This window comes from Miniopterus schreibersii (genome assembly GCF_964146895.1).
Source record: "Miniopterus schreibersii genome assembly, chromosome: 6".
NCBI lineage: Eukaryota > Metazoa > Chordata > Mammalia > Chiroptera > Miniopteridae > Miniopterus > Miniopterus schreibersii.
The window spans coordinates 8137461-8161624 of record NC_138107.1 but is presented as its reverse complement, the minus strand read 5'-3'; the positions used below and the strand labels follow the sequence as shown (position 1 = coordinate 8161624).

Below are 24164 nucleotides of genomic sequence, written 5' to 3'. Positions count from 1 at the left end.
ACCTCTCTTATCCATTCCTTTTCTTTCCAGTAACTGCTTAGATTTAGAAGGTAAAATAGAAAGTCAAACTCTGTGGGGAACCTTTAAGTCAAGAGAATTAAGGGCCCTGGCCAGGTAGCTCAGTTAGTACGAGCATCGTCGGGATACACTAAGATTTTGGGTTCTCTTTTTCTGTGTTTATTAATTTAAACGGTTCTGCTAAGGGCATGTGGCTATTGAAAAGATGAAGAAAAACTGCCGGGAGATGAGAATGTGGGGTGGGGTGGCGTAGCAGATCTAAAGACCAAGTAACACAGAGAGATGTTTATCTAAGCTGAAAAAGACCTCAGAGATCACCCTGTTCCATCTTCCACCCAAATCCATAGCCCTTTTACATATGGAATAATGGCTGCTTGTATTGTTAGAACATCAATACTCATCTAACACATCCAATATATACTGAGAAATGGGGGGAATCCTCTGAAAATATGTTTTTCAACAGGGAAAAAACATGAAGAAGAAAAAAATTAATACCATTGTTTGTGAATCTAAAGAACTCCTGAATCCCTCTCCCAAAGTAACAAATTGTTGCAAATCACTGTGGGTGAAATACAGTTTTCAGAAGGCATACATGACCAGACTTGCCAGCAACCAGCTAGTTTCAGCCATGTCAAGGAACCCAGGTAAGATATTTATATTAAACTAAGAGAAATATTCTACTTAGCATGTATTTTTCTTGGTATTAAGGACACAAATTTGGGCATTAAATAGATCACTTGAACATTAACTGGAAGAAGACAGTGGTAAATCTATTAATCCAAGTGCTATGTGCTAAAAATCTAGAACTACTTTGCTTTTTTCTTCATGGTATTAACTGTCGTCGTTTCTATTAGCCCTGACTCACTGATGTGACAATTAATACATTGTTTGCGGGTAGTTTTTATCGCGCGCTCTACTACCAGTCAACGTAAAACGTATAAATACGTTTCCCGCATACAATGATGGATCCCAAAACAACTTAAATTTATCTTTTTAAGAAAAACTTGTCTTTAAACTTAACCCGATAATGTCTGCATTCGTACGGTAAGAAAGATTCCGTTTAGAACCCTCCTTGATTTTGCCAGTACAGGAAAGAATTGAAGGAAAGATAAACTCGAAATTGCGTTTTGCAAAAATGTATGATTCCTAAATGTCCCAGGCTGGTGGGAAATGAACGTCTCAGGTTTTGAAGGGGATTCAAGAGTGTTGGGGTCAAATTTATGGGTTTTTAGACTTTTAGATGAAAACATGCTAGACACATGAAAGTATGTTATTAGAGCTCATTTCAGCCTGGGCCGGCTTTGCTCAGGGGTTAGAGCGGCGGCCGGCGGACGGAGGGTCCCGGGTTCGATTCCCGCCCGGGGCCCGCACCTCGGTTGCGGGCTCGATCTCCAGCCCCGGTGCGGGTGCCTGCTGGAGGCAACCAGTCGATGGGATGGGTCTTATTACATCGACGTTTCTGGGTTTTTTTTCTCTCTCTCTCCCCCTTCCACTCTCTCTGAAAATCCTCAGGTGAGGATTAAAAAAAAAAAGAAAGAAAAAGAAAACTAATTTCGAACTATCCTCCAGTTTTGAAAGAATCACACGCCCCGAGAAAGTGGGCATTTCGAGCATGGTGACGGTCCCTGGCGCCCGTGTCGAGTACCGTATCCATTTTCCAGAAAGAACGCAATTGACTTAAATACTGAATTTTCAGCTGCGCGGGTGCCAACAGTTCTCAAGGCCTGACACTGTCACCTGCGAATGACAAGTGTCTTTTCAACTGAGCTGTAATTCATACACTGTGAAGCCCAGCCTTCTAAAGCGCAGAATTCAGTAGTTTTCAGGATGTTCAAAGTGGGGCGGTCATTCCGACGCCAGGCCTTGTGTTTCACTGTGAAGCTTTTCCAGGGAGTTCCCACGCTCACTGCGCCGCTCGGCCCGCGGGTTCCCCGTGAAGCCCACGGGTGCCTCCCGAGGGCGGCTGCCACGCTTCCCCCAAATGCTCCCCTAATGAGCGTCGCCTCGAAAGGGAACGGGGTGAAGTAATCACGCCACTACCTTCGGCTGCGCAGCGCCAGCCTGCACCTCAGCCACGCTCTGACCCCGTGCGCCCAGCCTTAGTGGGACCCGCACCCTAGTCCCGCGCGCGCCGCGTCAGAGGTGGGACCCGCGCCGGCCTCCCCTTCCCACGGCCCCGGCCCCGGCCCCGGCGGCAGCGGCTCGCTGAGGAAACGGGGGCTGTGCCGACGGAGAGAGGCGGCGGGAGAGGGACCAGGAGCGCTCATTTCGGCGTAGAGGACACACGGCGGCGGGAAGCCGAGGAGCCCGCGGCGCATTCCGGGCACCGGTCTCCCCGCCCCCCGCTCCCCCTCGGGGTCCCGCAGGGTCTCCCCGACCCCCGCTCCCCTCGGCGTCCCGGGGGGTCTCCCCGCCCCCCGCCCCCCTCGGCGTCCCGCGGGGTCTCCCCGCCCCCCTCGGCGTCCCGGGGGGTCTCCCCGCCCCCCCCCGCTCCCCTCGGCGTCCCGGGGGGTCTCCCCGCCCCCCGCCCCCCTCGGCGTCCCGCGGGGTCTCCCCGCCCCCCGCTCCCTGGAGCCGCCCGCGCGGGAGACCGCCTGCGGCCGTGCGCGCTCCCCATTGGCCACAGCGCGCCCACGTGACCGCCCCGCCCCGAGCGCGGGCTGAGCGCGCGCTTTCCGCACCCGGAGCCGCTCCTGCCGCACTGCGGGGCTGTGGGGCCGCGGGGGCCCAGGGGCAGCTGTCCTGCCGCAGCCTTATGTTAAAAAAGCCGCAACACTGCCCCAAGTAAAGCCCTCGGGGAGGAAGCGGAGCGTCGGGAAGGCCCCCTCTCCGCCCGCGGCTTTGGCGCCGGGCTGCGGTGCGGACGGAAAATGGGAACGAAGCCGGCGTCGGCTGGAAGGGGGCTCGCCGAAGCCGGAGCGCGCCTGTTCCTGTGGGACAGTCCACACGTACGCGCGACTCTTTGTGGGAAAAGGAGACAATTTTCGTATGGGGAACTCAAAGTCACTTTTTCTTAGAAGAGTTGAGGGGGTGGGTAGGACCTTGGGAAGTCCAGAGAAACCATTTAAGGGAAATTAGAAACTCCTGGGAAACCAGAAATGAGTAAAAAAGCAAAGAGAGATCTTGCTCACCGGTAAAAATGTAATAATTATTGGTAGGAAAGGGGAGAATTTCAGAAAATATACCTTTGCATATTTATGTATGTGTATGTATACAGTATAAATGGGAAACGTGATTGTAGAAGTCACTAGAGTCCAGCTTTCTTCCTTCGAGGGCGCTCGGATGCCCATCTTGCCTCTTTTTTTCCTTCTGAGGCTTCCCAACTCTCCCCCTCCTCCAGGAAACATTTCCTTTTTATATTCGTTCAAAAAGGTGCTAGAGCCCGCGCTGTGCCAGGCACTGTGCCAGGCTCTGGGTGACAGCCCCTCCCCCCTGAGCTGCTCTGGAAAGGAGGCGGGCGCCGCTACCCACACCACCAGAGTTGAATATACTGTGAATTCTAGGAAGACGGCCAGAGGCTTTGCCCCAGCAGGGAGGTTAGATAGGGCTCCCCGCAAGACCTAACCCTGGGCCCAGGCCTGCGGGGGTCCGAGGGGGCAGGACTGCAGGCAGAGGGAAGGGCTTGTGCGGAGGAGTGCTGGTAGCCTCTCCCTTTCCAAAGGCCACACTGTACATGCGTTAATCCTGCCTCTTAGCCTCAGGAGACACTCATTCTTCTTTCCTTTCCCAGTTCTTAGGAAGTAACTTGTAACCTGTAATTATCGTTCTAGATAACGTTTATCCAATAGGTGGTATACTCATATACACATCTAATATGCGTCATCATTTAGGTTGTTTTACGTAATAAAGACATGCAACGATTATAGCAAAATGTAGAATACGATTTATCTCAATAGAAGTAAAAGTACTCTAGATATTCAAAGTGCTGAGAGGTCACATTATTTTGGAAGACTCAAAAATAAGCATCTAAGAGACAGGAATTATAATAAAGGAGTTACTAATTCTAAATGGCTTGCAACAGTGGCTGACACATTGTAAGTACTGACTAAGTGTTTGCTTAAAACTACATGTTCCTGCCCTGGCCAGTGTTGCTCAGTCGTTAGAGTGTCTGCCCACGCACGTGGGTTCAATTCCGGTCAAGGGCACAGATCTGGGCTGCAGGTTTCATCTGGCCTGGTCAGGACTCATGCAGGAGTCAACCAATCGATGTATCTCTTTCATATCCATGTTTTTCTCTCTTTCTCCCCCCCCTCTTCTACTCTCTCTAAAAAAATCAACGGAAAAAATATCCTCAGGTAAGGATTAACAACAACAACAAAAATACATTTTCATGGTTGGAAAACTAAAGATTGCGAAAAAGCACATAGTGAAAAGTCTCTCCTGCGTTTTTGTCTCCCATCTGCAGAGTTCCCACTCTCATCACTCCCTACCATAGGCAACCATTGTTCTTAGATCCTTGTGTATCCTTCTAGAGGATTTTTATGCAATTTTGAACAATTGTGAATATAGATTTTTATACTCCCTCTTTTTAGACAAAAGGTAGCATATTAAGTAGACTATTCTTGCTTGCTTTCTCACTTAACAGTATGATTTGGAGATCTTTCTGCATTAATTCTTGTAGAGTTTCCTTGTTCTTTATTTAAAAAATGTTTTTATTGATTTTTAGAGAGAAAGGGAAAGAGAGAGAAAGAGAAACATCAGTGGTTGCCTCCCTTATGTGCCCAGACCCAGGCTCAAACCCAAAACCTAAGTATGTGCCCTGACCAGGAATCGAACCCTAAACCTTCTTGTGTTCGGGACGACACTCCAACCAATCGAGCCACTGTGCCAGGGTTCATTCTTATGTACAGTGGCATGATAATTCATTGTGTGGATACACCATCATTTATTTAAATAGTTTCCTATTGATGTATATTTGGGTTGTTTCCAGTCAACTAATATTGAAACCAATGCTACAACAAATAAGCTTGAATATATTTGCATTTGTAAAATGGGTAAATCAATGCATTGCCCTCTAGAAAGGTTGTACCAATTTACACTCACCACCAATTGTGAGAGAATCTCCAGGCTTTTGATAAGGTTCTATACCAAGAGTGCAGAATATGTAAATGCGCATTACTGTTGCCATTTTACAACTTTCAGTGAAAGCAGAGCTGTCTTCAAAACAAGCTAAAAGCTGGAGCTGTCCTTAGGTAAATTTACAGAGTAGCCAACATTTTCATCTAACTCTTACTTTCTTTTCTATTTCAGTCTCTCCACCCCCTTATGCAACTGCATGTTTACAATCACAATCAACAATATCTGTTGAGCACCTTCTGTGTGTAGGGCACTGAGCTAGTTCCCAGAGTTCTGAAATAGATACATGTCCTCAAGGGTTTCATCATTTAGCTTGTCAGACGTGCACAGACTATAAATAGTTATTATGTTGAGTTCCAGAATGCAAAACACACCAATTGCTTTCTGCACACTCAATCCTTTGTTGCATCCTACCTCCAGGTACTTCCTTCCCTGCCGGCCTTGCAATCCATCTCCCTAATGCAGATAATTGTACTAGGTTTTGTAATTCCCAGGTGACAGTTAATCAGTTAAATAGTTGGCAATCATTATGCGTTTGATTGGCACAGGCAGCTCCGGCCCTAAACTCTTTTGAAGTAGGTGACACTTGTTTGGAGGGTCTCCACACTCGGTTCCCTTTTCTTCTCTCTGGCACCTTCTCTCCTGGGCGAGCTCTCAGCTCTCACTGTTGCCCACATTTTTTCTCAGATAATTGTGAAATAATCCTTGCTGGAGTGTTAACTAATCATTAACATGTCCAGTCAAAATGGCTTGAGGTGAGGTAGTATGTGTCTGTTTCAAGATTCTCTTGAAAACAAGAATAGAAACGAAAATGATAGGCGGTAAGTGAGGTTGCAATTTTGATGAAAGGGCCATATATTTCACCTACTAGTTAAGCCTCCTATTTAGGGGCTTACCCTTGGCTGATATGAATTAATGCATTGAGACTGCCCCTTCCTGCCCCATCCTACCCTCTCCCTCCTACTCTTTACCCTGTTGTAGGGTCCTGGAGCGCTGGCGACCGTTGCCCTCAGAGCTCTCAACTTTCAAGCTCAGCTGGCAGCCCTGGCTCAGCGGCTTTGGTGGTAGGAGAGGGGCTGCTGTGGAGCGGATTGCCCTTACTTGCCCTTTTCTTTGCCTCCTCCCAGTCAGCTGGCAACCTGCCCTGTCCCGCCCCACCTCCCAAGGGAAAGGGGTTTTTTTCCAACTGTATCGCCCTGCATGAGCGGCTGCCCTTTCCACTCAGGTTGCAGTGGTTCTTGCTAGTTGCCCGATGTATTTAAAAGTGTGGATTCAGGTAATGATGATGCTTTTTTGTTGCATTAAAATTTTTTAATCAAAGCAACTTACATGTTCACAGAAACAAATCTAGTTCTGGAGAGCTTATGGGGAAAACGGCCTAAAGCAGTGCTGGACACATAGAAGGCCTTCTATGAATATTTGTTGAGTGAGCGATTGAATAAATACGAAGTCAGTGTTCAGCTTCTCTCTCACCTCTGTCCCCTCCCACTGTCCCATTCCGAGGAGGCAACTCTTTAATTGCCTATGTTTTCCAGTTTTCTAGGCCAGTGGTTCTCAACCCTGGCTGTATGTTAGAAGCACCTGGGGAGCTTTAAAAAAAAAACAAAAAAAAAACACAACAGAATTGTCTTTGTTTTTGTTTTTGTTTTTTAGGTCTCTAAGCTGATAGCCATGTACAGGCCGAGTTGGGAATAACTGTTTAATTCCTCTGTCTCTCTGTTTATTGGTGCCATCCACTGATTCCTTGACATGACAGATGAGGTTTAGCTTATACTACACCCTCTTTTTTCACGTTTGACAGTTAAATTATTGTTTTAATACTTCTGTTTTTTGTCTTTGTAAACTTAAATAATTTAAACTCCTATTTTTTATTTCATGTATTTTCAGCAATATCACATGACTCAGCATTTTATAAGACTAAGATACTAACCTCCCTGCTGTCTTCTCACTCAGCCGTCCAAGGCCTGCTATTTCTCCTGTACCTCTTTTTATTTTCCTGCTATTCCTCCTGTACGTCTTTTTATTTTCTGTGGCTGGAGTTGTTACTATTTACATTCTGACCTCCAGTCACAACCAACTCTTCCATATTTTGTTCAACAGTTGATTCTAAAGCTAAAAACCAATAACCCTGGTTTACATTTTTGTATCTATGTAAGTATTGTCTAAAGCCAAGTCCAGTGGTAGGAGCTAAGACGTATAATGTAGGGCTTTTTGTATAACCAGGCACTTTATGAACACCATTGTTTAAGAGTCATAATAATATTAAATTCCCTTTTAACAAATAGGGAAACCGAGGCACAAAGAAGCTAAGTAACTTGCCTAAAACAGGAAATTAGAAAGTAACTGAGCCAAGACGTGACCCTTCCCCGTGGGAGGATAAGATACAGTTTTGTTTTCTTCAGGTACAAGTTTAGGACCCTTGCCAGAGGGAAAGACAATGCACATCAAGGTGAAACCCATTTTCTCCCCTCTGTTTTGAGGGGTGGATGGTTGTCTTCAGCTCCTGTTGTGTACAACTCCGATTCGATTTCTTTTTTGCATTTCTGTTAATGATTAATTTCAGCCACTCCAGCATCCCCCTCTGCTCCAGGCACAGAATTGATGTCATCATGGGCGAACAGCCGAGTCTCCTTCCCTTTTGCTCCAGACGTCCGTATGTGGGCATCACACCTCGTCTCCTTCTATCCTACCTCAAAGGAGGGTGGTGTCCCCCCCCATCAAGCTCATCCTTCCACTTGTTTTCATTCTTTTCTTTTCTTTTTAAAAATTCTCACCCAAGGATATGTTGATTTGTTGAGAGAGAGGAAGGGAGAGATGTTTGATAGGTAGATAGAGGATAGATATAGATGATAGATAGATGATAGATAGATAGATAGATAGATAGATAGATAGATAGATAGATAGATAGATAGATAGATATAGATAGATGATAGATAGGTAGATAGATAGATGATAGATAATAGGTAGGTAGATAGATATAGATAGATAGATGATAGGTAGATAGATGATAGATAGACAGATGATAGATAGATAGATAGATAGATAGATAGATAGATAGATAGATAGATAGATAGATAGATAGATATAGATAGATGATAGATAGGTAGATAGATAGATAGATAGATAGATAGATAGATAGATAGATAGATAGATAGATAGATAGATAGATAGATAGATATAGATAGACAGACAGACAGACAGACAGATGATAGATAGGTAGATAGAATCATGGATGTAGGAGAGAAACACTGATCTGTTGCCTCCCATACACGCCCCTGCCGGGGATCGAACTGCTATCAGTGATCAGTGGAAGTGGGGTTCTTGGAGTACAGCTGGAATAAGAATTTCTGGGGGTCCCCACAGGAGGAGGAGGTATTGTAGAAAGCTTTATTTCTGTGGAGTTACACCCTGAGTCTCCAAGGTCCCATTTCCCATCGTCCCACCAAGGAAAAAGCCCCATTTTGCCTTGAGCAGGGCTAAGATCAAAGCCAGTGCCCAGAGCGTCCGCTCCATGCCAGGGCGCAGTCCAGTCCCGCATCGGGCTGGCTCGGTTTGTGTCCCCCCCCGCAGCCCATCACCCCATTGCCTGTGGGGTCCGCAGGGCCACATGGCTACGGAGGGAACGCGGGCAGGAGCAAAGCCCAAGGAACCAGAGGGCCAAGAGCGAGAGCGAGCGAGCCGCAGCGCAGGCTCGGGCCCTGACGGGGAATGGAGCCGTGACCTCCTGGTTGGTGGGTCGGCGCTCAGCCCCCGAGCCCTGCCAGCCCGGCGGGCCACATTCGCTTTGCTTCACCTCTGGACCATAAACTTCCTGTATGGCCTCTTACTGTTTTCTGGACTTTCTCATCGCCTTTCCTCCCCTCCCCGACATGCTTTGTGGTTCCCCCAAAATGTCAACCATACGGTCTCTTCTATCAAATTCCCCCGTCCCCTGGGGGCTTCCCATCTGCAGCTGTTCCCCGTTCCAGGCTAGTTACTCTCTCAGCCTGTCGCACCGGTACCGTCCCGGGGCTTCCCTCCCCATGAGTTGGATCCACCTTTTGCTAAACCTCCTGTCTTTTTGCTTGGTTTAGTCATACTCTGTTTACTCTCTTTTACTGGAAGGCTTCCTCAAGAGGCTGCCTACGAAACTGTGTGGGAGAGAAACTTTCAGAGTCCTGGCATATCTGCAAATGCCTTTATTTACGTCTCACATGTTATTGAGAGTTTAGCTAGGCATAGAATTCTAGTTTGAAAATACTTTTTTAGAGGATGTTAATTTACTATCTTCTAGTATCCATTGTTGATGGGAAGTCAGCCGCCCAACTAATCTGTGTTTCTCTTTGGAGATTTTTAGCATCTTCTTATGCTTGGTGTTTCGAAATTTCAGTATGTTCTAGAAATGACGTTTGTTTTTATTTCCCTGTTTGTTGTCCTGAGAATTTGGTGGGGCTTTTTTTTTTTTTTTTTTTGGTGGGACTTTCTGATTTGAAGTTTGGTGTCCTTCAGCTCTGGGAAGCTGTCTTAGACTGTTAGTTCTGATAATTTTCTTTCTTTCTGGACACATTAATCAGATGCTGGTCTTTCCATATTGGCACTCTACATCACTTGTCTTTTCTCTCATGTTTTTCAACTTCTGATGCTTCTTCTGAGTGATTTCTTTGACCTCATTTTTTCAGACCATCAATTGTATTTTTAATTTTGGCAATTATATTTTTAGAATCTGTTTTAGGATTATTCTTTTTCTCGGAGCATCCTCTTTTGTTTCATGGATATGTTTTCTTAAATCTCTCTAAACATATGCATTAGAATTTGCACATGTTCTGTTTCCCAGAATTTTGCTTGTTTATCTGATATCTCTTATTCTGTGGTTCTTCACAATTGCCTGGTGATACTTTGTTGTTTTAAAGAAACATGGGCTGGGTAGCTGTTGTGTGAGTAGGACTGTTTCCCGGGTGGCAGTAGCTAACATTTATATACTGTTTATCCATGTTCCAGGCACTGTCCTGTACAGGCTAAAGATATTAACTCAATCATCCCAACAACCCCTCTATGAGGTAGTTACTATGATATTTCATTAAGTTTAATATCTCATCAATCATAAGGTGTGCCATTATTTGGTTTACTACTAAAAAGTTAAACAATGCTGTTGAAATATGATATACCACAGATTATAAATCACATTTTGATTTGTGAGGCATTAAAAAATCTTAGAATTGATGACATAATACATTACTATTTACATTTTACAGTTGAAATTGAGGCATAGGGAGATTAAATAACTTGCTCCAGGTTACCTAGTTTTGTTTGTAGTGGATTTTACTTATAAACCCAAGTGACCTGGCTTCAGAATTTTACCACCGTGCCTAACTGCCTCTCCAGGCTCCCAGGGGAGCGGGGACTGGAGCACGGGGGGCTCTGAGTTGGGGGAGGGGAGGCTTTGGGGAGGTGAGTTAGGGAGCAAGCTTTCTGGCCCCAGGGTCCTCACGTACCAGAACACAGAGGCATACAACCCGAAGTGCCAGCGTTCATAAAGGAGCTTTAGCCTCTTCTGTAAGATGTGTTCTCTTCCATTGGGGAAGAGTGGTCTGGGTTCGATTGATTGATTGATTGCCTGATATCTGTGCTGGGCGTAGTGGACTGGGATGGCAAGGGCACCAAGTGGTGCAGCTGATCCCCGTCAGACCGCCGGTCAGTGGCGTGTCTCCCTCTCCCAGCCTCGGGGTCTTCGTGGGTAGATGGGCCTCCTGGTGCTTCCTCTGCTTGGATCATTTGTCTCATCTCCCTCTGCCTTTCACAGACATGTACAGGCCTCTCATCTGCTGTTGACCTTGCCTTCCATCCTCTTCATTGCCGTGGTTTTGTTATTTTTTTACTATTTGGTGCGGTTTTGGAGGGGTGTGGAGAAATGGAGAGGCCAATGCTTGTGTTCAGACTTGAACCAGAAGTCCCTGGACCTCTCTTTTTAGTGAGCACAATCGAGAGTATCGAAGGATGCCCATCATATGAGAAATAAAATATTCACTTTATAGCTCTTAAAAAACCTTAAGAGCACCCTGGCTGGTTTGGCTCAGGGTTTAGAGCGTTAGCCCGCAGACCGAAGGGTCCTGGGTTCATTATAGCCAGAAGCACTCTCGATCCCCGGAGGGCAACCAATTGATGTGTCTCTCTCACATCGATGTTTCTCTCTCCTTCTCTCTCCCTTCCACTCTCCCTGAGAAGCAATGGAAAAAATGTCCTCAGTGAGGATTAAACAAACAAACAAGCAAACAAACAAAAAAACACCTTAAGAGCATGTTTGATGAAAGGTTTCTCTAGATGCAAAGGAAGGGACAGCCAGTCAAAGTTAGGATTCTCAATGTACAACAATATTTTTGAAAGTTCCAATGCATTGAGGCTTAATTTACTTTATGAAAGAATTATTCTTACAAAAAGATTAATCATGAGGTTTTTCCAAATTCTCCAGTAGGCCATTTGAACTATGGTTTTATTTTCAGAGCTCTGTATGGATATATACATATTCACACAACTTTTTAGCATAAAACAAGATACTTTTTCCCTCTGGATATTAAAAATTCAATACTTGGAAAATAATACAGAGTTTTGCTTTTTTCATTCATTTTAATGATTTTGTCACAAGACTTCTCACTTCAATATATGATCCCTTTAGAGCTTTGATTTAATGATTTACTTTCCATTATTTTATAATATTTCTTATAAAATGGTGGTATGGCTATTTGATCATATAAATGTCTGTAGGACATACACCAACTCCCTTTAGCCAGCCATCACTGCCATGTATAGGATGAGCACAACTGAGCTCAATCCACTTTGCATTCAGCTTGTATTAGAAATGGATTAATGATCAGAACCAAAAATACAAGACACCACTATCAAGAACTTAATTTTTAAATTTCACTTTCAGAGTTTATCCTGAAGTCGATTTATAGCCAATACAATCTCCTACACAATTTTATGGACATTGGACAGCTCTGGACAATGATAATTAATATAGTATTTATGATTACTTGTCCGGTTGCAGGGAAGAGAAACTTACTCTAGTCATCTCCAGAAAGCTGTGGTTTCTGGTGAGGATTCTTATGAAAAAGAACTGAACTTGGAGGGCTCGGGTTCAGAGGCAGCCGTGGGGGTTAGTCGTTTTTCTGTTTTTGAGTCTTGCTTGGTTTCTTTCTGAGTGTCTGCTCAGTTCTTCTCTTTTGGCCAGTTTCCCCTGCCTCTCTTTTAAATGTTTCCTTCCCCTTCATAATTTTCACTTTCAAACGACTGACTTATTCTGGGCCCAACACAACCCTGCGGCGTTCCTAGTCCCGCTGCCAACTCTTCTCTTACTCTCCCGAGTCGACATTGAACGAGAGGAAGCTGACACTGAACAGAGCGAAGGGACCCCGTTCCCTGTTGGGATACCATCCCCCCTGGGGTGTCCTCCCTCCCGCCGTGCAGACCCTGTTCTTGCTATCGCATGTTGAATTGTAGTGTGTGTTTCTCTCCCACTAGGCTCTTTGAAGACAGGGCTTATTTTCTCCGTACAAACCCTGAGAAATCAAAGTCCTCACATTTTATTAGAACAAAATAAGTTCAATGCAAAGCTTGCTGTGCTTAAGAAGCCGTACTTGTGTCTACTTTAGCCCCAATTTACTTCCTTCCTTGTAGTCCTAAAGAACTTGGGAATTGTTTCATCCCTAACTGGTGTGTTGTGAGAACTTAAGGACAGAAACCTTGTCATTTCATTTTTTATAAGTTCCCCAAAGCACCCAGCACAGTAGTTTACTCATAGTGTTGTTTAAAAACACTCATTGGTTGCTGGGAGCAAATAGAGTTTGGAAGAACTCATTCAAGGATCGTAGGTAAAAAAAAAGGAAAAATCTACTTTAGAAAATTGTGAAGATCCAGACTGATCCCATATGATGACTACTATTCACATTTGGGATTTGAGCACTTGAAATGTAGCCAGTGCAATTAAAGAGCTAAATTTTAAGTTTTATTTAATATTAATTAATTTTAAAAACTAATACTTGACTTAATTGTTGGAAAACTTTCAAGTATGTTTGGAACAACTTGGATTTATGAATCTACTTTTTAAAATGTGAAGTTCATGAAACCTAAATACAGATCTAAGGTTTCCAATGAAAAGTTACCTTCTGCCATACTACCTAAAGCAAGCTATAGATTTAGCACAATCCCTCTCAAAATACCAACAGCATATTTCACAGAACTAGAACAAATACTTCAAAAATTTATATGGAACCAAAAAAGACCCCGAATAGCCACGGCAATCTTGAGAAAGAAGAACAAAGTTGCAGGGATCACAATACCAGCTATCAAGTTATACTACAAAGCCACTGTAATCAAAACAGCCTGGTACTGGCACAAGAACAGACACATAGATCAGTGGAACAGAACAGAGAACCCAGAAATCGACCCACGCCATTATGGTCAATTAATATTTGACAAAGGAGGCAATGGAGTAAAGACAGTCTCTTCAAAAAATGGTGTTGGGAAAATTGGACAGATACATGTGAAAAAATGAAACTAGACCCCTAGCTTACACCATACACAAAAATAAACTCAAAATGGATAAAAGACTTAAATGTAAGACGTGAAACCATAAAAATCCTAGAAGAAAATGTAGGCAGCAAAATCTCAGACTTCTCTCGTAGCAATATGTTTGCTGATACATCTCCTAGGGCAAGAGAAACAAAGGAGGAAATAAACAAATGGGACTGCATCAAACTAAAAAGCTTCTGCCCAGCAAAGGAAACCATCAACAAAATGAAAAGGGAGCTCACTGTATGGGAGAACATATTTGCCAGTGACACATCTGATAAAATATATGAGGAACTCATACAACTTAACAAAAGGGGGACAAGCAATCCAATTAAAAAATGGGCAAAGGACCTGAATAGATACTTCTCCAAAGAAGACATACAGATGGCCAAGAGACATGAAAAAATGCTCAAAGTCACTAGTCATCAGAGATGCAAATTAAAACAACATTGAGCCCAGCCAGCATGGCTCAGCAGCTTATGATCCAGGAGATCTTGGTTCGATTCTTGGTCAGAGCACATGCCCGGGTTGCGGGCTTGATCCCCAGTCGGGGGCGTGCAGGAGGCAGCTGATCGATGACTCTCATCATTGATGTTTCTCTCTCTCTCTCTCTCTTCCTTTCTCTGCAATCAATAAAGACATATTTTTAAAAAATAAAAATAAAATGACATTGAGATATCACCCCACACCCATCAGAATGGCTGCCGTCAACAAATCAACAAACAGCAAGTGCTGGCGAGGTTGAGGAGAAAGGGGACCCCAGTACACTGCTGGTGGGAATGCAGACTGGGGCAGCCACTGTGGAAAACAGTATGGAGGTTCCTCGAAAAATTAAACATAGAACTGCCACTTGACCCAGTGATCCCACTTCTAGGAATATATCCTAAGAAACCTGAAACACCAATCAGAAAGAACTTATGCACCCTTATGTTCATAGCAGCGCAGTTTACAATAGCTAAGGTCTGGAAGCAGCCCCAGTGCCCATCAGGAGATGAGTGGGTAAAAGCCATGGGACATTCCCACCATGAAAGTACCATGCAGCTATGAAAAAGAAGGCTCCCTTACCCTTTGGGACAGCATGGTGGGACCTGGAGAGTATTATGCTAAGCGAAATAAGCCAGTCAGAGAAAGACAAGTGTCACATAATCTCACTCATATGTGGAATCTGAAGAACAGAATAAACTAATGAACAAAATAGACCCAGAGACAGAAGCATGGAACAGACTGAGGGATCTCAGTGGGAAGGCGGGCGCGGGGGGAATGGGGGGGGAGATTAATCAAAGAACTTATATGTTTATATGGACACAGACAATAGTGTGGGGAAGGCCTGGGGGTGGGGCAGATGCAGGGTGGCGGGGATAAAAGAGCGGGGAAAAGGGACATCTGTAATCTTTAGACAATAAAGATTAATTAAAAAAAAAAAGTTAGCTCCTGAATTCAGATGTACTGTGAGAATAAATTAACACTAAATTTCAAAGACTTAGGTATAATAAAAAGAATGCAAAACATATTTATAATTTTATGTTGATTATATGTTGTAGTGATAATACTTTGGATATATTGGCTTAAGTAAAATATATTACTTACTAATTTTATCTGATTTTACTACTAGAAAATTAAAAATTAATACATAGCTTGAATTATATTTCTGGTGAACAGAACTGATCTATTCCAATGCAAGGCTTTGTTTTTTGATAATCAATATGATGATGGGTTTTCATCCCTCTAGTCGTCTAAGATGGATTTTAGTAACTAGTGGTGAGTAATTTCACAGGTAGTTAATGGAGTGTCTCTTTTCTCTTAATGCAGATCACAATTCGCCTTCTCAGCCCAAGGAAAACAGCATTGGCCAGAACCATCACCAGGAGGAAATAATCCGCAAGTTGGCCGTGCAGCTGAAAAACATTGGAGACAGCATTGATCATAGGCTGGTTCAAGAGGTGAGACCTCTGTTTCTCCAGCAAGGGCCCGTGAGCTAGAAGAAGGAGCAGACAGAACAACGGCTGCTAAGTGGCTGGGATGCCCAGGAATTAGCAGAATACATGGGTCAATAATGTCTGAATTACCAGGCATTAGATCTCCAAATTGTAGACTTGACTCAGGGTCAGTATTTGACCTCACACTTGCTGCTCAAACTGTGGTCCATGGACTAGGAGCCTCAGCATCACTTAGCAGCCGGTCAGATGTGCAAAATCCCAGCCCGCACTCTGGAATCACCATCTACCTCTTTACACAGACCCCATGGATTTGTGTGCATGTTAAAGTGTGAGACTTTGCTCCACACCCTTAAACTAGGATGCCTATTGGAATTTCCTGTGGAATTTTAAGAATTTACAGATGCCTGGGCCCCACCTTGAGAGATTCTGATTTAATGGGCCCGAGGTGTGGCCTGGGCATCAGGCATTTTAAAAGCTCCCCAAGTGAGGACAACCTCTGCCTGAGATTGTAGCAATCCTCTTGAACCAACCCAGAGGTACGATCTGAGCCCCACTCCTGCCGATCTCTTAGTTTCTCCTGATTATTATAAGAGATAATAAGGGGAAAAATAGGGAAGAATAATGATTGCTATTTTAAATCTTATTTAAAATAAAATTTGGTGATGAAATCCACAGCCAACTTAGTTTTCCTCAGAACCACCTGTAGTTGGCAGCGGAAAGAGAATGACCACGTGGGCTCCGTGGTGGGAGGGTGGCTGCCCCTCAGGGCCCCACTCCTTGCCCTTCGATTCCCCCCTCCTGTGATGATTCTTGTTCATCACTGCTGCTGCCTCAGGGAGCGCCGTGTCTTCTTTCATGTTCTGGTCCAAATGTGGGCAGTGTGCAGTCTTTCCCTCAATAAAACATTCCCCGAGACAAAACATGAACGGTGGGTTCCAACAACAACGCTGCTAAAAAGCAAGAAGGAAACAAAGGTGAACATTTGATAGACCAATTTCCTTCAAACGAATATTTGTTGAACACCTACTATATGCCAGGCTCGGTTCCAGGCGTCGGCAGCTGGGGCGGAGAGCAGGGCAGAAGGTGAGCTTGCTCTCGTAGATCTCACATCTAGGAGGGGGACAGACAAGGCGGGCGGGCCAGACAGGATGCCACTCGAAGCGGCATTAGAGGACAGTGATGGCGGCTGATTTTGGATGGGCAATCAGGGAAGGCGATGTCCCTGGGGAGGTGATATTTCAGCAGAGACTGGAAGTGAGGGAGTGAGTCAGGGAACACATGGGGGCAAAGTGTCCCAGGCGGAGGGAACAGCGAGGGCAAAGCCCGTGTTACAGGAACAGGCTCGAGGAACAGCAACGCGGCCAGAATGGCTGGAATGGAGTGAGGGCTGGGAGCTGGCCTTGGTCTTGGAGGCGGTGGCAGGTGTTTGGGTTTTATGCTAAATATAAGGGAAGCTCCTGGAAAGGAAGAGCAGGAGAGTGTCCTGAGCTGACTTACATTTAGAATGGAGACTGGCTGAGGTGCAGAGAGTACGCTGTATGCAGGGGCTAGAGAGGCAGAGACCCCCAAGGGCTGGGCCAGCGTGTAGCGATGGAGGTGGTAAGAAATGATCAGATTCAGGGTGAATTTAAACGTAGAGGCAGGAAGGCACTCCCACCTCCGACGAACTGGACGTGCAGGGGGAGAGGAAATGATCACATACTTCAGTGGCTTGGGCCTGAGCCTCCGAATGGGTGGGAGTGCCATTTACTGAGATGGAGGAAGCCGGAGAACAGGTTTTGGGGGAAATACCGAGTTCTGTGGGACATGCGAGTCTGACGTTCCTACTAGACACAGATTGAGACGTTGTGAAGTTGCTCAGGAGTTGTAAGAACCAGCCTGCAGTTAGAGGAGACACTGATGCTCCAGGTAAGAATTTGGATTATAAAGTGCTGCTTTCTCCCTGGGCTCACAGGATCAATAAGCCTTGCTCCCAGCCCAACTCTATTTGGAATATAAACTAAAGTTGTGTAATAATCACTAGTGCTTATTGAGGGCTTGCTGTTTGCCAGGGGCCATGTTAAGGGTTTCCTTGCATTGTTTTATTAAAAAAAATAATAATAATGTTTTTATTGATTTTAGAGAGAGAGGAAGAGAGAGAGAGAAACATTGATTGGCTGCCTCCTGCAGGGCGCATGCCCTCAACCTGGGTGTGTGCCCTGACCTGGAATCAAAGCGGCGGCCTTTCAGTGCATGGGACAGTGCTCAACCAACTGAGCCACACTGGCCAGGGCTGCATTGTTCTGTTTAATTCTTACAACCACCAGTGAAGCTGGGACTATTACTATTCTCACATTTCAAATAAGGAAATTAATGATTTGAGAAGTCCAGTGACTTCTAGATTACATAGCTGGTAAGTTGAGGAATTAGACCCTGAGCCCATGTCCGCTGGCTCTAAAAGATGTGCACCACCTCAATACTATCTCTACCATTTGACCCCCTTTTCTCCCAGGAGTCGCCTGTTTAACACCTGGGCCCGAGAGCCTGGGGCGCAGAGAGAGGTGGGAGCACCTTCCTACCTCTGTAAACTTTCTGTATGGGACCCCTGTCAGAGACGACCTCACCTGACAGCTTACTCTCTGGCCTCAGTGGACAACCGTGTCCCAATACTACACCAGAAACGTAACATTCACGGAAAAGATACTTACACATGGACTCGCTGCTCACTGAATCCTCACCTATGGGGTTAAATGTGCTGCTTTTAGGGCTCCTGCCAGTACTGGATCCAAAGTCTGGCTCACTACTGTTCACTGTGTGACATTGGGCAAGTTACTTAACCTCCCTGGGTCTCATCTGTAACATGGAGCTAGCAACAGTGCCTGCCTTACATGGCTGCTGTGAAAATTAAATGAGAGAATCTATGAAAATCACTTAGAACAGAGCCTGACCACAGAAAATAATCAGTAAATGTTATCTAAACCAAAAAATTAATTTGTTTTTTGTCTTTGCCCTCTCACTATTTGGAGTTGAGTATGTCTTTACTACTATCTCTTCTTACAGCGTACTCAACGATGGTAACATCTCCCTTCTCGGCTACTTTCTTCTGTAGGGAAGATTTCACTGTTTCCTAGGAAATTCCTTCGTCCAACTTTCCTGCTTCTGGATCAGCTAATTCTGAATACTCATGGGTCCTGCTAATATTTTTCTCTGAACAGGAGAGACCAGAGTAGGACAAATGTAACCTTTTCCATTTTGCCTTCTTTTCTTTCCTTCTTTTACCGTTTAAGTTGTATTTTACTCGCAAGTCTTAAAGTTGCCTCTGCAGCTGAATAAATTGAACCCGGACAGCCCCAGCTTTTCTTTCTCATTTATGTTTTATGCTATTTGTAGCGCATGTCAGCGCTTCATTTCTTCGTATCGCTGAATAGTATTCGGTGGTGTGTACACATCACATTTTGTTGATTCACCAGTTGATGGACATTCCGGTTGTGCTCACTTTTTGGTGATTGTGATGAATGGAGCTGTGAGCATCTGTGTACACGTTTTCGTGGAGGATGTGCTTTCAGTTTTTTTTTTTTTTTTTAAATATATCTTTATTGATGTCAGAGAGAGGAAAGGAGAGGGAGAGAGAGAGAGATAGAAACATCAATGATGAGAGTCACTGATCGAGCCCGCAACCCGGGCCTGGGCCCTGACCGGGAATCGAACCCCGATCGCCTGGATCCTAGGTGGATGCTCAACCGCTGGGCCACGCCCGGCCGGGCGCGCTTTCAGTTCTTTCGGGCGCATTCCCAGGCACGGATTTGCTGTGCTGTGCGAGGATTCTGTGTTTAACTTTTGGAGGACTATCCAGACTGTTTTCCACAGTGACTGGCCTACTTTACATTCCCACCAGCTGCGTACACAGGCTCCGGTTTCTCCACATGCTCCTCAACATTTGTTTTTAGGTGTCTTCTTGATTATAATCAGCCTAGTGGGTTTGAAGAGGTTTCTCGAGGTGGTGTGGCTTTCATCGCCCCCCCACACACCCCAAGGCTAATGTTGTATATCTTTTCAAGTGCTTATCGGTCATTTGTGTATCTCTTTGGAGAAATATTTATTCGGATCCTGTGCCCATTTAAAAAATTGGGTTGTCTTTTATTATTGAGTTGTAGGAGTTCTTTATATATTCTAGATGTAAGTTCCTTATAGGAAATATTATTTGCAAATATTTTCTCCCATTCTGCAGGCTGTCTTTTCACTTTCTAGATGGCATTCTTGGAAGCACAAAAAAGTTTTTAACTTTGATGTTTACTCTTTCTTCTGTTTCTAGTGCTTTTGGCATCATATCTAAGAAATCATTGCCTAATCCAAAGTCATGAAGATTTACACCCATGTTTTCTTCTAAGAGATTTGTAGTTTTAGCTCTTAAACTTAGGTCTTTGATCTATTTGGAGTTATTTTTTTATGGGGTGTGAGTTGAAAGTCCAGCTTCAATCTTTTGCATGTGGGTATCCAGTTGTCCCAGCACCTTTTGTTGAAAAGACTATTCTTTCCCTGGCACTCGTGTCGAAAATCAATTGCCTGTAAATGTGAGGATTTATTTCCGGACTCCCAGTTCGATTCCATTGATCTATATGTCTATCCTTCTGCCTGCCCAGCTTTTCTTGTGGCATTTTATAAAGCTGGCTTTGACCTAGACTTTTAAAGATCTCTTGTCCTGTGCCACAAAATTCATTTTAGAACACTTTTAAACAGACCACATCATATTTTAAAAATAATTTTAGAAATTTCTCCTAAGTTTGGCTTTAAAATGCTGAAGGGTTTCGTCTGCTGCTTCAAGGCTTAAATCAGGCAACTTTAACAGAATCTCAAACCTCCCCCGGTTCACTTCTTTTATGTATAGTCGTCATCAATTCACCTTTTGTACCCTGTTCAATCACATGCTCACATTGATGCTCCGGGTCCCTTCCTTCTTTTGATATGTTTAAAGAGACTTTCATGCAGACAGCCCTATCAAGGAGCCCTGCAGGCCATGCTTTGTCTGCTGAGCCAATTGCCCTTGACCTGCCACACATCTGCTTTCTTGCAAGCATTCTGTATTTTCAGGTAGGCCTGGTTCTCAAAATAACATGTTTTGCTATTTAGTTACATAGGATTTTGGTTCAAGGACCTGGTCTTTTTTTTAAAATCCAGGGCATGTCATTTTCTTAGATGTAAAGTGTGTTTTATAATAGTCTTCCCATCACTTTTAGGATCTCAAATGTGTCTCTGAAATTATTCCCTACAGGAAGGACTCTTTCCTTTTGGGTTCTAGAAACTTCCCACCTCCCTGTCCCTATAGGCCTAGGAGTGGCACCAACTCTGAGGTTCCCAGCCCTGGGCACTGCACCACCCTCGGTCATCCCCCCCCCCCCTTTATAGATAGTCTCCTATTTAACCAGCCCTGAATTATCCTAATTTGAGTGTGTCTTCTGTTTTCTCTAACTGATATAGTAACACATAGGGTACTTCTTAGTTTGTTAGAAAGGGGAGGGAAACTGACATTTATTAAACACTTTCTTCCAGGTACTCTTTGAAGACACCCTCAGAGGGCAGAAGGAAAACAGAACATTTCCTTTACTTTAATTCTCCCAGTAACCCTATCAATTAGTGGTACAGATATTTCAGGAGAAGCCGCTGAGGTTCAGAGAGATTTGGTCACCTACCCCAGGTCACTCAGCAGCTAAGTGACAAAACAGGAATTTAAATATTATGAGCACCTGGCTCAGTGCTCATTTTCTTGTTCATCTTACTGGAAGGAAATTCACTCAATTTTCCTAACTGATATCAACCATAAAAGCGGGGAAAAAATCCCTTAGTGATTCCCAGTTACAGACAAGACAGTCTAAATTCCCTAACCTGCTACTAACGATTCATTCAGTCAGCTGATGTGGACTGAGCGCCTGGTGTGGGCCAGGCTCCTTCTCGGGACTGGAGACGCAGCTGAGATGAAAAGAAACAAGCTCCTTGATCTCAGGGAGTTCATATTCTAAGAGGAAGGCGAAAATTAAAGGGAAAATAAATAAAGCATACAGCTTATCAGACAGTGATCGATATTTCGGAGAAAAACAAGGCAAGGAAGGAGATGAGGATTCTGAGGGTTTTCAGTTTGAGTGGAGGAGCTAAGGGGAGGCCTCCCTGAGACCGTGACTTCTGAGCAAACCCTGACACAGCGTTGGAGGGAGTCGGGGACATCTGGGGACAGCGGTGGAGACAGGCAGGTTTGAAGAACAGCGAGGAGGCCAGTGTGGCCGAAGCTGAGTTGGGAGAAGGGAGTAAAAGATACGGTAGGTTAGGTAGGGCCTTCAGGTAGGGACTTGTCTTCTGAGGAACACGGAGCCATTGGAGAGGGTGAGCAGAGGAGCCACAGGTCAAGTCCGCTGAGGCTGCAGAGTTGAGAACAGACGGCAGGAAGAGGGGCAGGGGCAGGGGGAGCTCTGTGTCCCACCCTCAGCCTCCTCCCGATGCTCCCAGGGAAACAGGCCCCACAAACCTGCGGTGCTCTGGCCGCCTCCAACTTTGCCCCTACGCACTCCCCTCTCCACCCATCTAAGTCCCATCCGTTCTCCCGACCCCACAGCCAGCTTCCTTGCTTCTTTGACGGGACAAAGAAAGTGCTCTGGGAAGCCAGAGGAAGCAGTTACCAGCCCTGAAAAGAGGGTCCCCGTTTGCTGACGGCTGAGCTGGGAAACGGCGTCTGGAGGAAAACTCCCTGAGGCTGTGCGGAGGTCCTGGCTGTTACTAAGCACACGAGATACTCCCCTGCAGCCCGCCCAGCATAAAGCAGCCCAAGAAGCTTGTTCCGGGCATTGATTGAACTAATGTTAATACTGAATTTCCAACTTTGGATTTACTCTATCGCCCTTTAAAAAAACCTCTGTCTCTTTTTAAACAGGATCTTCTCCGGGAAGGCAGAGATGCACTGGCTCATTTTGTCTTAGTTTTCTTTGGAGGAGGTCACCTGCTGCTGCGCTTTCTCTGGAACAACCATTTGATGTAAAAGGAATGTAAATGCCAAGTTCGGTTTCCTTCCCCCCTCTGAGAAACATGAGTCCCACGGGCACAGGTGGGAAGAAGACCCTTCTCCGGCTCCCTCTCTTTGTACCTGTCACTGTTGGTTTATGGCTGGTTTGTTGGAGAACTGAGGACTCACTGACCATTTGTCTGTTCAGAGCACTGGCGGTGACGTCTGCGATGGCCTCATGGTAGGGCCCAAGGTGCACCGAGGTGGCGCTGTGGATGGTCCCAGGGCTCCTCGTAAGGAAACCTTGAGCATTTCCTTCCACGAGTGAAACTGAACCTTGTCCTCAAACCAGAGGTCACAGAAATGGACACTTTCTCCTGGGCCCCTCCCTGGGTACCCCCAGCCACCTGTTGGCCCCACTCTGGGTGCCCATGTCCAGATCCTCAGTGCCCCATTTTCCTTTCTGTCTATCTCATATTCCCTCTCTCCTCCATTTTAGAAGTACTACAGGTATTAAGAAAGTTTGTTGTTCTAAGTTCTAAGTTCTACCTATTTATGTTTGAGTTCTTTGTGGGAAAAGTGTTATTTAAAAATGGAATAAATATTGTTATTTTATTGAGCATGAAACATCTGTGCATGTTTGTTTCGTGAGGGAGGGATTCCACTTATTCCTGCTCACATGGCTTCATAATTTCGTAGACTTAAATCATAGGTAGCAGAGCCTCTGTCCCCCAAAGGGAAACATCCCCATCTGTCTAGTCTGCCTCACGCAACGCCGACTTTCCTGCCATCACCTAGGTTTGGGCTTGCTGGCAGGGAACAGATCCCTAAACTTTTTCTTTCTTTTTAAAAATTCTTTGAATAGGTATTGAAGCATTCAATTTTTAATAATTTTTGGTTAAAAAATCAAAACAATATAAAAAAGTTTGCAATGAAAACCCTTCCTCTTATTTTCTGTCTTGGATCTCAGTTATGTTTGTTGGTTACACATCCTTCCAGAGGTGTCTTTGTACAAATGACACACACACACACACACACACACGCGGTAGTGGGTGATGCCACCGCTGGGGGAGTGCCCGGTGAAGGGGAGATGCGTTTGTGACTCTGCTAGATCCTGCCACACTGCCCTCCAAGGGGGCAGGTCACCTGTACATCCAGTGACGTGCCTGCTCCTCTCAGCTTCGCCAACAGATTATGTTATTGAACTTGGATTTTTGTTAAATCAATGGGGTAAAAAAAATGATATCTCAGAATAACTTCAATTTGCACGGCTCCTGTAATGCGTGAGTCTGAGCATCTTTCCTATGTTCAGGGGCCAGGGGCCTGTTGTCTCCCTGGGCTGCTCACTCACATCCTTGGCTCCCTTTGCCCTGTGTGTCTGGACTTCTTCCTGTGGCTTCTAGGACTCAAGCAGCATCAGTGCTGAGGCTTCTTCAAAGCAGCAACTGCACCCTCGGGTTTTTGGAAGGTTATTAGGCGTCTTCCCTCCTTCTCTTCGGTTGGGGATGCTGGTTTGCTTTAGTGCTCACAGCCTCTGTTTCCCCTCAAGACAGCTGGCAGCAGGCCAGGGCAGGGGGGCCTGGGGCAGGGGGCCAGTCGGGATCCGCGGGTCCTGGGTCCAGGTC

The 24164-nt window shown here is 45.1% G+C and overlaps 1 protein-coding gene across 2 annotated transcripts; it reads left to right on the top strand.

Annotated features, from left to right (window-relative positions):
• The first annotated feature begins 487 nt into the window (after window positions 1–487).
• PXT1 (peroxisomal testis enriched protein 1) lies at window positions 488–23163 on the top strand. Of its 2 annotated transcripts, XM_081139521.1 has the most exons (3): window positions 488–662; window positions 15448–15578; window positions 22471–23163. In XM_081139521.1, the coding sequence occupies exons 1-3, from the start codon at window positions 491–493 to the stop codon at window positions 22573–22575; spliced, it is 408 nt and encodes a 135-aa protein (XP_080995647.1). In that variant the 5' UTR covers window positions 488–490; the 3' UTR covers window positions 22576–23163. The 2 variants fall into 2 exon arrangements, 1 of the variants encoding a protein (XP_080995647.1); XR_013998967.1 differs by lacking the exons at window positions 488–662; window positions 15448–15578 and adding an exon at window positions 17403–17483 and having other exon boundaries at window positions 22471–22529.
• The last annotated feature ends 1001 nt before the right edge of the window (window positions 23164–24164 follow it).

What these genes read in the sequence shown, in the direction of transcription:
- PXT1 (XM_081139521.1), top strand. Translation starts at nt 491, where the DNA reads ATGAAGAAGAAAAAAATTAATACCATTGTTTGTGAATCTAAAGAACTC. An exon ending in AGCCATGTCAAGGAACCCAG is followed by an intron (nt 663 to 15,447) that starts GTAAGATATTTA and finishes CTCTTAATGCAG; the next exon opens with ATCACAATTCGCCTTCTCAG. An exon ending in ATCATAGGCTGGTTCAAGAG is followed by an intron (nt 15,579 to 22,470) that starts GTGAGACCTCTG and finishes CTTTTTAAACAG; the next exon opens with GATCTTCTCCGGGAAGGCAG.